Source organism: Pseudonaja textilis, chromosome 1 (assembly GCF_049901715.1).
Source record: "Pseudonaja textilis isolate UNSWEBS1 chromosome 1, rPseTex1.2, whole genome shotgun sequence".
NCBI classification, from domain to species: domain Eukaryota; kingdom Metazoa; phylum Chordata; class Lepidosauria; order Squamata; family Elapidae; genus Pseudonaja; species Pseudonaja textilis.
This window is the reverse complement of record NC_141990.1, coordinates 66,929,413-66,942,293: the sequence shown is the minus strand read 5'-3', so window position 1 is coordinate 66,942,293 and position 12,881 is coordinate 66,929,413. Positions and strand designations below refer to the sequence as shown.

Sequence of the window (12,881 nt, the reverse complement as noted above, 5' to 3'; positions counted from 1 at the left end):
ACAAAACAACTAACTTGCTGAAAGCTCATTTAGAATTTTAACCAAATAAAGACTTCAGATGGGGTTTGGAAACAAAATGGGATAACATGTTCTTACAGTAGCAAGCTTTGGTTCACATCCTGGTTACCATATCCCTATCTTATTGAAGTTTCCAAATAAACATTTAAAATGGTTCTATAAATAATATACAATAGTCAATTGGGGTTTATTTTACCACATTTCCAGGTCTGCTTGACATCGGAATGGGACAATTTGCTGCAGGCAGTTCTTTCTTCTTATATATAAATTACATTTGAAAGTTCTCTGAACATCAGTTATAATTAAGGCGGTTGATTAAAGAAGTTTATTTTGCCAATATTTCTTTTTCATCAGGACAGTTCCTGGATCACTGGATGTGACTACCTTGGTCAACTGAAGCGTGTTGTTGGTGTGACAGAAAGAACTATCATCATATGGGATTATAAAACACAAGGGAGTGCCCTGGTATGACACTTAGGGATGGGTATGTAGTAAACATGACATTAGTAAATCAACACATGTAAATGCAAATTCATTCAAGGTATCTCTCTTTGGTGTTCCTGTCAGCTTTCAAGCTCAAAAAGAAACATTGATAGAGTAATTGATATTGTAACCCTTTGGCATGCACAGAATACCTAATTTCTCTAAAAGTTCAATATAAGGAGGAAACTCTATCCCGCATTACAGGACAGTATTGACATTGAAAATGGCCCCCAAAGTTGAGATTTTCCCCATTTCCCATTATGTGTAACAATAAAATTGTCTTCAAGTCAAACTAACCCCAAGTACTGCGTGGTAGCAATATAGCAGTGACTTTCCTTTTTTTTTTTTACTTCTCATTTCTTACCTATAAACCTGGGATTCCCTGGAGATCTTCAATTTAAATACCAATCAAGTCTAACCTTGTTTAGCTTCCAAGCCAAGATATAATCCACCATCCTCTAAAACGTCCTTTGGGTAGATTCAGTAATGTTGTGATACGATCATACCATTTTACTATTGACCTCACCCCTTTCCTAAGAGGTCTGTAGGGCGCGTGCATAAGCGCACCAACGTGCCTACCGTCCCTGTCACATTGTTTCTTTTATTTTTTTATTTTTCTTATATGTATCCATGTATTCATAACTATGTTTTTACTTATACCTATTATCTTGTAAGCAATTGACAAACCAAACCAAATAAACAAACAAACAAACAAATAAACAAATAAATATTACTGCTCTAAATTGTTTTTTGTTGTTTATGGCACTTGGGTTATACATTCCAGAACATAGTTAGAAATGGACGCTAGAATATTCTTTTGGGCCTGAATAATTAATTGCATCTTCTATTTTATCAGCTCAGATTAGTATTAGCCACATATCCTACTCACCTTCAGACTATTTTAATTCACCCCACATGTGCTGCTATAGCTCAAAAATTGGTTCAAAATTCCATACTGATTATTTTACATCAGGCTTATTTTTTTAAAGTAGCTGCTTTTAAATCTTACATTTTTTAAAAAATACCACTAGTAGTTATCTTTTCAGACCAAGTACGATTTTAATTATCTTCCAGTTGTCAATTGAAACCACAGTGCTATTTTTGGGCTGTTTCTTATAATGAAAAATTAGCTGAAAAATTCATTAATAAAATAAAGAAAATGTTTTATCAAAGGAACTAGTGGATACAGTATCTACTGCTCACGAAGTCCTGTTATTGATCTGTAGAGTATATTGGAGTAGTCTTAATATACAGGATACATTTTACTACTATGGATTGGAGCATTCTATTTCCATTAGCAGTAAGACACACACTACTATTTATCTTTTCTTTATAAAAGTCTGCAAAAACAATTTCTAAACAAAGATAGACTACTGAAAGTTGCACACAAATAGCAGTCAAGTCCTATAGCTAAACAAAAATGTGTACAATATTTTTAAAGGCAAAAAAGCAAACAGCTGTGGTTTTTTTTAAAAAAACTAAAATTTTAATCCATAGGGGAAAAGCCAGAAGAAAATATTGTCCAGCTATTACAGGCAGGATTTTTTTAGTGTCATATATTTCTGTTAAACGTGTAGCTTTATTCCTAGTGTAGTTTTAAAATTTATATCATTCTATATCAACTCTTCTTTCTCCCCAAAATTGTAAATATTTTTAGTCATGAGAACTTCCTTTAAATAATTATCCAATGTTCATAGTTCATAGGAAAAATAATGAAGATGGATGAAGATATCATTTTGGAACGAAGTAAATACAATTTAAGGATTGAAACTGAGTCAAGAGAATTGTGTGACATTTCATCTAGTCTTTACGCAAAGTTCTGAAACCAATTACTGTTTTCAGTAAACTAATAAGATAAATGCTAAAGCATATAATGAACGATTGCTTGTTTTTGTAGGATAATTGCTGTATAATCAAACCCATGGAACATTGCCTCCTCTCTGTTTGTGCCATTCCTCACCCATCCGAACTTCTAGTGAAGGATGACATCTTGCTGGGGGATGATGGTGGATTTGTTACTTTGTTTACACTTACCAGTGATGACTTTGGTCTAAAACAAACTAAATCTAAAAAGAAGCTGAACATGTTGATAATAAATTCTAAAAAATTCAAAAGGTGAGTTCATAATCTCTGAAAATTCCCATTTTTGAAATTTTTAATTTCAAAATTATAATTTTTAAAATGAGGTTGTGAAAGAAAACAATTATGCTTAATACGTACTGTGTAGACCTGTAATGGCGCGCCAGAAGTGACACGCAGAGCCATTTCTGCCGGCACACAAGCCGTCGCCTGGAACAGACCCACTGCGCATGCGCATGTGACCCCCGCCAGCCAGCTGATTGTTGGGTATCTGCCACGCATGCGTGAGGGGAGATGCGCTCACAGGAGACACATGCACATGCGTAGGGCGGAAAGTGCACAGGAGGGTCATGCACACATACACAGAGGCGTGCAGCATGGGGTCACATGCACATGCACAGAAGCACACAGTGCACGCATGGGGTTTGCATGTGCATTCACAGCGGTGTGCGTGCATTGCATTAAGGGTGCCAGGTGCACATGCACAATTTCCAGCACGCGATGATGAAAAAGTTAGCCATCGTTGGTGGAGACAAATAAGTTGGAATTTTCAGGATAAATTTTCTACTTCAAAGATTCGATTTTAAAGTGCTTATAATGAAGGTTTCAACTAGTCAGCACTGCTATTTCTAAGAATATTCTATTCAATATTCTATTCAATACCATAACCTAAATTTAATGTTATTGTATATGACCTTCAGCTATCACAGTTAAGTATTCCAACTCTGGTAACTAATATAAGGATTTTTTCCGCCCTGAAATAAATACATGTAGAATATAAGAGTCATTCTAGGTCTGAGCAAATGTTCAGCACATTTGGGAATTTCAGAAGACATCAAGAGGCTAGCTCTTTTTTATTATTTCTCTCAAGCAACTGGAAATTAAGGATGTTGTTTTTATGGCATTGAGGCAATGGAAACCATCATGATTATTGATAGCCCTATTCCCCAACTATTTATCTAGTTCCCATTTAAATTCCCTAAACTAATAGGAAATCTCAATTTTAGCGGCAATAAATTCCATATATTAAATCCTGCATCATTAGAAGAACAATTAAATAATACACACTGCAGCTACAGCAGACAAGCCTTTTCCATGTAAAAAGAGGGGAACAAGAAAATATATTCATGAAGATGCTATAAAGAATATCTAGCTAATATTGTCTACAGTGAGTTATGGGAACACATCTATAAATATGGCATAGCCTGTTTAATAGAAATATAGTTTAAATGGCCATTAAAAAAGAAAAAAGATGCTATATAACATCACCATTTCCACTGTCTAACATCTCAAATACAAATCATGCTAAACTAACTTTGTCTTATTTTTTTTATAGATTTACTAGCTTAATAAATCAGGGAATGCCTTAGATATAGTATTCTTGGATCTCAGCAAAGTCTTCAGTGGAACATATTGACTCTCAATTGTCCTCTAGAGCAGGGATGTCAAACTCAATTTCATTGAGGGCTGCATCAGGGTTGTGTTTGATCTCGGGGGGGCGGGGGCAGGGTAGGTGTGGCCAGCTCAACATCACTCATGTCGGGGGAACCTGTGATGGCCAAGTGCTAAGGCAGGACTTCCCTCAGACCCTTCCTCCCTCTCATTATAATCTCCTTTCTATCTTCCTCCATTTTCACTGGCAGAGGAATCACGAGCCGGTCCTTTGCTGTTTTCAGGGCAGGCCAGATTTAAACACTCTATGGGCTAGATCTGGCCCATGGGCCTTGAGTTTGACCCTCTTGCTCTAAAGGAAGACCTTATACTGGTTCCTGAGTTCCATTGTACCTGCTGATACTGTGCTGTTTGGATCAGAGTCTTTGCTAAATGGTTTTTTTTCTCACTTCTCTATCCTTTCTGGATAATTTTAGCTGTCTTGCCCAACAGCCTCTTCTCTTCTCTTCTCTTCTCTTCTCTTCTCTTCTCTTCTCTTCTCTTCTCTTCTCTTCTCTGAGAGTTCCTTTGCTTTCTCCTCTCAAAAAAGAAATATGTTTGCACTTTTAGCAAATGTACCTGGCTGGATCCTCTTCAGGCAGGAAGACAATTTTGCTTTTCTTGCTATCCATAGTGCTTTCTTATTTATTCCCCCAGAATACTTACACATCAATCCTCCCTACTTTCCTGTTATAGACACAAGCTCCCAGATGTTCTCTTTTCCCCCTGGGTTGAAACTAACCTGTACTGAAACAAGAAAAAAAAGAAAAGAAGACAGAGCAATATATCTATATCTATATTGATATCAATATATATCTTTTCCCTTGAGCTCTGCTACCAAAGTCATGTTTTCTCTTTGTTCACACAGCAATAGATTCACAGTTGACTGACCCAAATAATGTTAATGGCTCCACTTTAGCTTGGATGGAAAAATGAATTCATAATTCATTGAGAATTTTTCCTCAATGACTGGGATGAAAGAAGTTGAAGTATAACTTTTGGCATGGTACATATAAAAAAGATCTTGGTGTCTTTATTGGCTATCAGCAGTGTCATGCAGTTGCAACAAAGCAAATGCTAGGCCCAACTCAAATACTGGGTCCAGAAAGTAAATGTTCCATTCTACTCTGCCCTGGTCAAGCCATACTTGGAATATTGTGTCAGTCTTGGGCACTACATTTCAAAAAACACAATGACAAATTGGAGTTTGTTCAGAGAAGGGTTACTAAGGTGGTTGAGTCTTGAAACTAAGCCCCTTGAGGACTAGTGGAGCAACATTAAATTCATTTTCAGATATATAACCAGATGTGCCTTTTAAAGTAATGTTTTGTTTTATTACCTCTAGCATTAAACGTAAACTGCATGATGACTGGGTTATACGAGTAAAATACATTCCAGCTTTGAATTGTTTTGGATCCTGTTCATTTGATAGCATTCATTCGTTGGTTTTGGATGACCTGAAAAGAATTGAAGACAATTTGTAAGTTTGTGCTTTTATAAGGCACCCAGCTCAAACAGAGTACTAAAAATATGAATTTTAACTATCCAAAACCCAATAAAGAGATTGTTCATATAACTGATCATTTTACCAAGTAGTGTTTACAATTGGTTCTGACTTGATTTAAAAAAAATGCAAACATCCATGAATTACTTCCTTTCTGCTCACTATAATTTTGCTTATGTTTCTGGTAACATTGGAAACTGTTACCTTCAGTGACCTTTTGTTTGAAATATCATACAAGTGATGTTGTTGGTTGCGTCTTTGATAGAAATTTGAGTCCTAGGACAAAGTCTTTTATAGACTTAGATTCTGAAATCAGTTTCCCAGGACTACCATCATATAACTATGGATTTAGACAAAAAGCACTGATGCCTAGGTGTTTGTATGATCAAATGTCTTGTTACAATTACAGACCCGTCAGGGAATTTTCGATACCGAGGGGTGTTAATGCTTTCACGTATTGTGTAAAAGCCAATATCATTGTTACAGGAGGTAAGTAAACTGTAGTCTTTGTAATTATCTTGAATGCTTCTTGCTTCTGAAAAATATTCATTTAGTATAGGTAATTCTTCCTATTTGTAAGAGAATCAAAATCAGTATAGGACTGCAAAAACACTCTGTCCTCAGACCTGGGAGAAGAGCTAAAGGTTTTAAGATTTCCAGATCATCACCAAGGTGGGAGTTCCACAGATATCTGGGTCAGTATCAATCCAGAGGGCTGGCACTGTTATGCAGAACCAAAGTAGGTATTATGTATTATGTAGGAAGACTAGGGCTACTTTTTTCATTTAACAGATGTAATTAAACTTGAGGTTTTGTCCAGTGGGGTAAATAACACTTTCACTTCTGCAGGTGGCAGGAAGACATATGTAGATAATTCTGAAGCAGAGAAATGTTAAGCTGAGTCTGAATAAATGAGTGCTAGCCTCTTAGCCTTTTGTTGACAATCAAGTGTAATATTGAATAAATTGATGCATTTATTGGGGGAGGAGGGGGAGAAAAAGAAAAAAGCCAGGAAACAAGTATGGCTTGGCGTGAGCAATTGTTCTACAATTGTTCAAAATCACTGTTTTTAGTTAAGCCATTAGCTTAATAGTTAACTGACACATTTAGAATACACGGTTCACTCTTCCTTAGGGATGTATATCTATTTGTAACATATATCATCCCATTCTACAGGCAGACAATATTCTCTCTTTGTGCCATGGTGGCGCAATGGTTAGAATAAAGTACTGCAGCCTACTTCTGCTTACTGCCGGCTACCAGGAGTTTGGCAGCAGTTTGGCAGTTCAAGTCACACAGGCTGAAGGTTGACTTAGCATTCCATTCTTCTGAGGTCGGTAAAATGAGGACCCAGGTTGCTGACTCTGGAATCCACTTAGAGAGAGCTGTAAAGCACCATGAAGTGGTATATAAGTCTAAGTGCTATTACTATTGCTTTGCAACAAGTCATTTTGCACATAACTAGTAACGAGTTTCTTAAAATCATTCATTCTGTTCCCCCAACCTGGCCTCTGTCTTGGCAAGATATTAAAACAAGCTTCAAAGTATTACAAAATTAGTTCAGCATAGGACAATTGATAGCATATTAAATCATTAAAATGGATTTGGAGGAAAGACAGGTCAAAAAAAATATTTTAAAGATTTTATGGGGATGATTGTGCTTGTTCAAAGGGTGGAATTGAAAGAAATTCTGTAAATGTTAGTGCCTGGAAAAAAGGTAATGAAAAAGGAGTTAATTCTGTCAAAATGTTGAAAAATGGTCAGGCTATAGATGAGGGAGAAATGTTAAAATATGGGTGTAGTTTGTTACTGTTCCTTATTGATGACTGTCTATGTGTATATGCCTTTTGATTGGCAAAATGTTATTTCCCCCCTATATAAAGGGAAAGATAGCAATAAACACAAAGAGTAGAGGCAGATTAATTTCTTACTTATACTGGGAATGTGTTTGGCAGAATTTTGACTGAAAGGGTGTAAGGAATGACAGGTAGCAGAATTTGTAAGTATATTAAAACTTTAGGCTGAGCTGACCACAGGTCCACAACCCCCATGCTGCAGCCCATTACCAGGCCGCTGCCTGTTTGGAACTGGGCCGCACAAGTGGTAGGCAAGCAATACATGCACTCAGCTCTACTTGCACTGCATGTTATGTATCCCCTCTCCCCCACCCCCGCCAGTCTGCCAAGCTGGAAATGTTGGGGACCACTGATATACACCATATTTTTTTCCCTTCAGTAAGTCCCTGAGAAGTGAATGGATGTGAGGAAAATGGGACATTGTTGATTTATAGAAAATGCATGAAAAAGTAAATAAATTTTAACTATGCAATAATTTGCATGGAGTTTGGTTTCTGAAAGCTATAAGAGCCCTATATGATGTATACAAAGCAAGTGAGAATTGGTGGAATGTTTAGTATAAATTGTTCTAAAGTGTCTTCTGTTATGCAGCTCTGACAAATTGTTGTCCTATCCAAGTTTTTTTTTAAAACAACTTTCTGAAAATGAGTGCCTTTATAACTTAATGGGTTGTTTTCAGTTGAAAACTTGAAGTGTCTTCTAATCCAGGGATCTCCAACCTTGGCAACTTTAAGACTTGTGGACTTCAACTCCCAGAATTCCTCAGCCAGTCTTAAAGTTGCCAAGGTTGGAGAACCCTGAATCTAATCTAGTCATCATGCCCAGAAGAATCATCAGGAGTGGCAAGGGATAGACAAACAGTGCGTTTGTTCTCATTCATATTAACAAATTCTGAAAGTGATTAATATAATTAATACTTAGGAAGTTTGATTGCCTTCAAAGCTTTTATGTAGTCACATCAAACCCCCCTTCAGAGTAACATTGATTTGACACACATCGCTCTTTGAAAAATGCAAGGGATTGTGCAGTTGCTTCTTTTTTTTTCTATACTAAAACTATATCCCCCATCTAGATGTTCTCTGGAAATAATATAGAGATAATATGGCCAATGGATATGCTATTAGGGAAGAAGACAACATTAAACATATGCATTAAATGTAGGAATCAGATGGGCATCCATTTAGTGACTGGGGCCATGTTTAATATGTTTGGGGTCTTATGGTAGAAGTGGCTGGATAGTGATACATGACAGATGTTTATGCTTTCTCCCCTAGGTTTTGAAAAGAGATGGGAATCCCAAATTAAAAAACAAAACAAAACTGAAATTCAGTAATGAACTTCAAACAATAATCCTACTGAAACTCAAGTAAACAGTTCAAGTGCTTGGTTAGCACTGTTCCTCCTTCTTATCCATTTCTGTAGCCACAGCCCAACTCAGCCTGTGCCTATAATAAACTGTCCAACTGTTTATTATAGGCACAGGCTGAGTTGGGCTGTGGCTACAGAAATGGATAAGAAGGAGGAACAGTGCTAACCAAGCACTTGAATTGTTTACTTGAGTCTCAATAGGATTATTGTATGAAGTTCATTACTGAATTTCAGTTTTGTTTTGTTTTTTAATTTGGGATTCCCATCTCTTTTCAAAACCTAGGGGAGAAAGCATAAACATCTGCCATCTTTAAGTTCCTTTAAAGCAGTACAAGGCTACCTCTGCCTTGTTACCAAAACTGCTAACTTAAATGGACCACAGCCAGCTAGTCCTAACAAAAGAAATGGGTATGGATATGGCAATCTTCCTGATCAATAACACATAGAGCCTTATGAGATACTCTGGTGGTTTCTGATGACCTGATGAGCATCCCATTCTCCCAATGATCAAGCTCCTAGTTTGAAATTGGAGAATAATAGACCAATGGTACCATCCGCCCTACTTTCTGCTGTGTAATGGGGCTGGGTTGTTAGGGATCTGTATATATTACTATGGTATTTGCAGCTCCAAGACAGGTGTGCTCCTGTGCCACTGTGTGTGGATTGTCAAAGAATACGATTGAAGGATGGGGTGCATGGGGTGGACAAGATCCAACCAGTCCAGAAACTTTGTATTGCCTGAAGTAGAATAAAAAGTGATACTTCCTACTCTTCTTTCATGAAAAAAATATATCATCTAAGGAAAGAAAAACCCACCTCCAACACCCCATTAAGATAAATTAAATAATTTTGTTTGACTGACAGCAAGATTATGGTTGCTGACAGGAATTAGCTCATTTCAAATATTAATTGAACTCATATTAATGATAGTTTAATTTTACTTCGGTGAAATTGTTGTTTTAAATTTTTTTTTTATCATTTGTATTTTTGTTTAGCCACCTTGACCAGACAGGATAGGAATATGGGCTTCTAAATTACATAATAAGAAAATAATGGTGGTGCAGTAGTTAGAATGCAGTACTGTAGACTACTTCTATTAACAGCCAGCTGCCAGCAGTTTGGCAGTTCAATTCTCACTGGCTCAAGGTTGACTCAGCCTTCCATCCTTCCGAGGTTGATAAAATGAGGACCCAGATTGTTGGGAGAAATATGCTGATGCTGTAAACTGCTTAGAAAGGGCTGTAAAGCACTATAAAGTGGTATATAAGTCTAAGTGCTATTGCTATTAACCCATAGCTTTTTCACAGAATGCTGAACAAGTCACATTACAAGAAACCTGAAACGATGGGTTACAAATCAGTATGATAGATTCAAAATATTGTTCTAGAGCTTGAGAGGCCAAAAAAAAAAAAAAATCTACCACCCAACATTTCAGGTTTGAGGAACAGAAAAACAAACCAATTTATTTTTGGTAAAGTGTATTGGGCAAAACAACTAACCAGTGTCCTTATTTTATAATGTTCTGCTATAGCAACTGTATACAGTACATCACACATAGATGGGTAACTCAAACTGATCACTGCAAATCTTTTCTAACTTTCTAATTAGATCTGAAAATAGTTACATATTGGTTTAATACAGTATATAGACAGAATAAACAAGTATTCAATTAATTGTTGGCTTGATAAGTCAGTACATATACTAGCTGTGAATTGTTAAAACATTGTATTTTCTTCATGGCTGGTCTAGTTCTACTTCTAGGTCTTTCTGGCTGGTCTAGTCTGATGTTTTCCAGATTTATTAGTCTTCAGACACGTTGACTAGGAATTTAGGAGTGAAATACTGCTTTTCATAAATAAAATAAAAAATAAATAAATAAATTTAATTCCAGGAGAAGATAAAATTCTTCGTTTATGGCATCCAAACATCAACACCAAACCAGTGGGGAAATTGATAGGACATTTATTTACTATCACTGAGATTGTCACCAATGAAAAGGATCAATACATTATCAGTCTTTCTACTGCAAAGGTATGGAATTAACCTTGACTTAGTGAAAACCATATGCTCTGCCAAAGTGACCTTTTTAATGCTATGAATTATAAAATATTATTTTTCCTTATAGGCTCCAGATCTGAAATAAATGCAATATAATTCCATTCCCATTCACTGCAATACATATTATGCATTTGTTTGTACAGCATCATTTATTTCTATCGGTCATAATTTTAAACTAAAAGACAAGACAAGATGCTGACAATATTAAGAGGATGCTACAAATGTCTCATATCTAAGAAAATCTAAGAACAACCCCTCTTATCATTCATTAAAATCTTTAACAAAGTTTTCTAAGATATCTGAAACATGGTTTTATATTCTTTTTAATCCCATCTTTGTTATTTTTAGAAATGGCTCAAGATTGTGAACAAACCTAATAATCCTTCCTCCAATAAAAGAGAATGTTTGAGCTCAGGGTTGAGATGAGTAGTCCTTGCATTTATTAATGTGTTATATTTAGCAAAGGGAAGTCCTGAATATCTTAAAAAACTTTAACTCTAAAAAGACCTTTGGTTACAAGGCTGAACAAATGTACAAGCTATGGATATTATGATTAAAATATGCATAAGATTAAAGATTCTATTTCTATTTTAATTAAATAGTTGCTGCCCTAAGTTGTATTCATTTCAGTGTTCTTTTGGCGGGGAAATACCATACATTTGCTATACTTGTTTTTCACTCCATATCCAAGCTTATAAGATGTCAACGGTGGTCAATTTATGCATGTTTCAACCTCTTCATTTTTATCACAGGCATTCTACATATTTTTGGGCAGGATTATTTTTTCCCAGGATCAAGTCAGAACAAACAATTGTCAGGGATGCTTGGAGTTGTAATTAAGCTATATCTGCAAGGCCTTACATTGCCTCTTCATGCTTTAGTGGCAATTTGGACTGTACTTTATTGAGAACATTTGGTATAATGGTCTCAGAAATTATTGGAGCAAATAATGAAGGTTTTTCTGCCCCCAGCAAAACTACATAGTTGTAGGATTTAAATAATAATGTGATTTTCTTTTCCCATATCTCACTGGTTTCCCTGAGCCAAGATCTCATGCTTTGCTCTGAATATCTACACTACCTAAGAAGAATCTTATAGACAATGGCACTTACATCTAAGTTAATATGCAAAAGGATTGCTAGGACGAAAGACTTAAAACGATTCAGCTACAAATCTAGATAATTTGACATAAATAAGCAGTCCTTTTTCTTCCATTCAGTCATGTCCAATTCTCAGATATTTGCCTGGATAAGTCCCTGCAGTTTGGCAAGGCTTTTTTTTTTCAGAAGTTGTTTGCCATTGCCTGCTTTGCATGGCTGAGAGAGAGTGACTGGCCCAAGATCACCCAGTATCTAAGGCAGGACTCATGGAGTTCTGGTTTCTAGCCTGGTGCCTTAACCACTGCACCAACTTGGCTCTCACTCACTGTTTATAACCTCACATAAAATGATGATGACTTAGCTATATACTAATGTATTTTATGATACTTCTTTGAGTGTGCCTTTTAAAAGTAAAAAGCTCTTCCTTGCCTTATATTCCATGCACTCATCTAGTATGTATAGTGAATTCTCTTTGCAGATTCTGGTAAGGCCCAGGGCAAATTCTATTTTTTTTTCCAGAACCGAAAGAGTGACTTCTGTTGCTATGAATGCTGCAGAACCTCCCTAGGGCAGTTTATCATAGTCGTCTCCAAATGTTCCATACAAATCTACTGGAACCTCCTACCATCCTTGTATCGGAATTCATTCAATCATGCATAGATGCACTGAAATAGAGAGTCTGGCACTGAGCATCTGGCAATGTGCATTTCCCAGCAGTACTCACAGCAACCTTGGTTTAAATTGTTCATATTTGAAAAAGTCACTGGCAACCTTTATCCCAAAGTGAGGACGGAAAGCCAAATAGAAGGTGGAAAAATTGCCTTTGTGGAAGGTTTTTCTATGTAAATTTCCTGTAACATGCTGCAGAACAAAATGCTACTTTATGGAATAGCAAGGCCTTTGGAATCAGTCTGTGATTCAATAATAGAAAATAAAGACAAAGTCTCCAAATCAGGCTATTTTCCAAGATAAGACTAGATTGAG

At 36.3% G+C, this 12,881-nt stretch overlaps 1 protein-coding gene across 1 annotated transcript in view; it reads left to right on the top strand.

Annotated features, from left to right (window-relative positions):
- Window positions 1-12,881, top strand: part of WDR64 (WD repeat domain 64) — a 61,510-nt gene that overhangs the window by 12,958 nt on the left and 35,671 nt on the right. Inside the window, exons 6-10 of the mRNA XM_026705006.2 lie at window positions 373-483; window positions 2,399-2,616; window positions 5,357-5,491; window positions 5,925-6,004; window positions 10,631-10,770. Of these exons, the coding sequence (XP_026560791.1) occupies window positions 373-483; window positions 2,399-2,616; window positions 5,357-5,491; window positions 5,925-6,004; window positions 10,631-10,770 (684 nt within the window). The remainder of the gene's footprint in view (window positions 1-372; window positions 484-2,398; window positions 2,617-5,356; window positions 5,492-5,924; window positions 6,005-10,630; window positions 10,771-12,881) is intronic.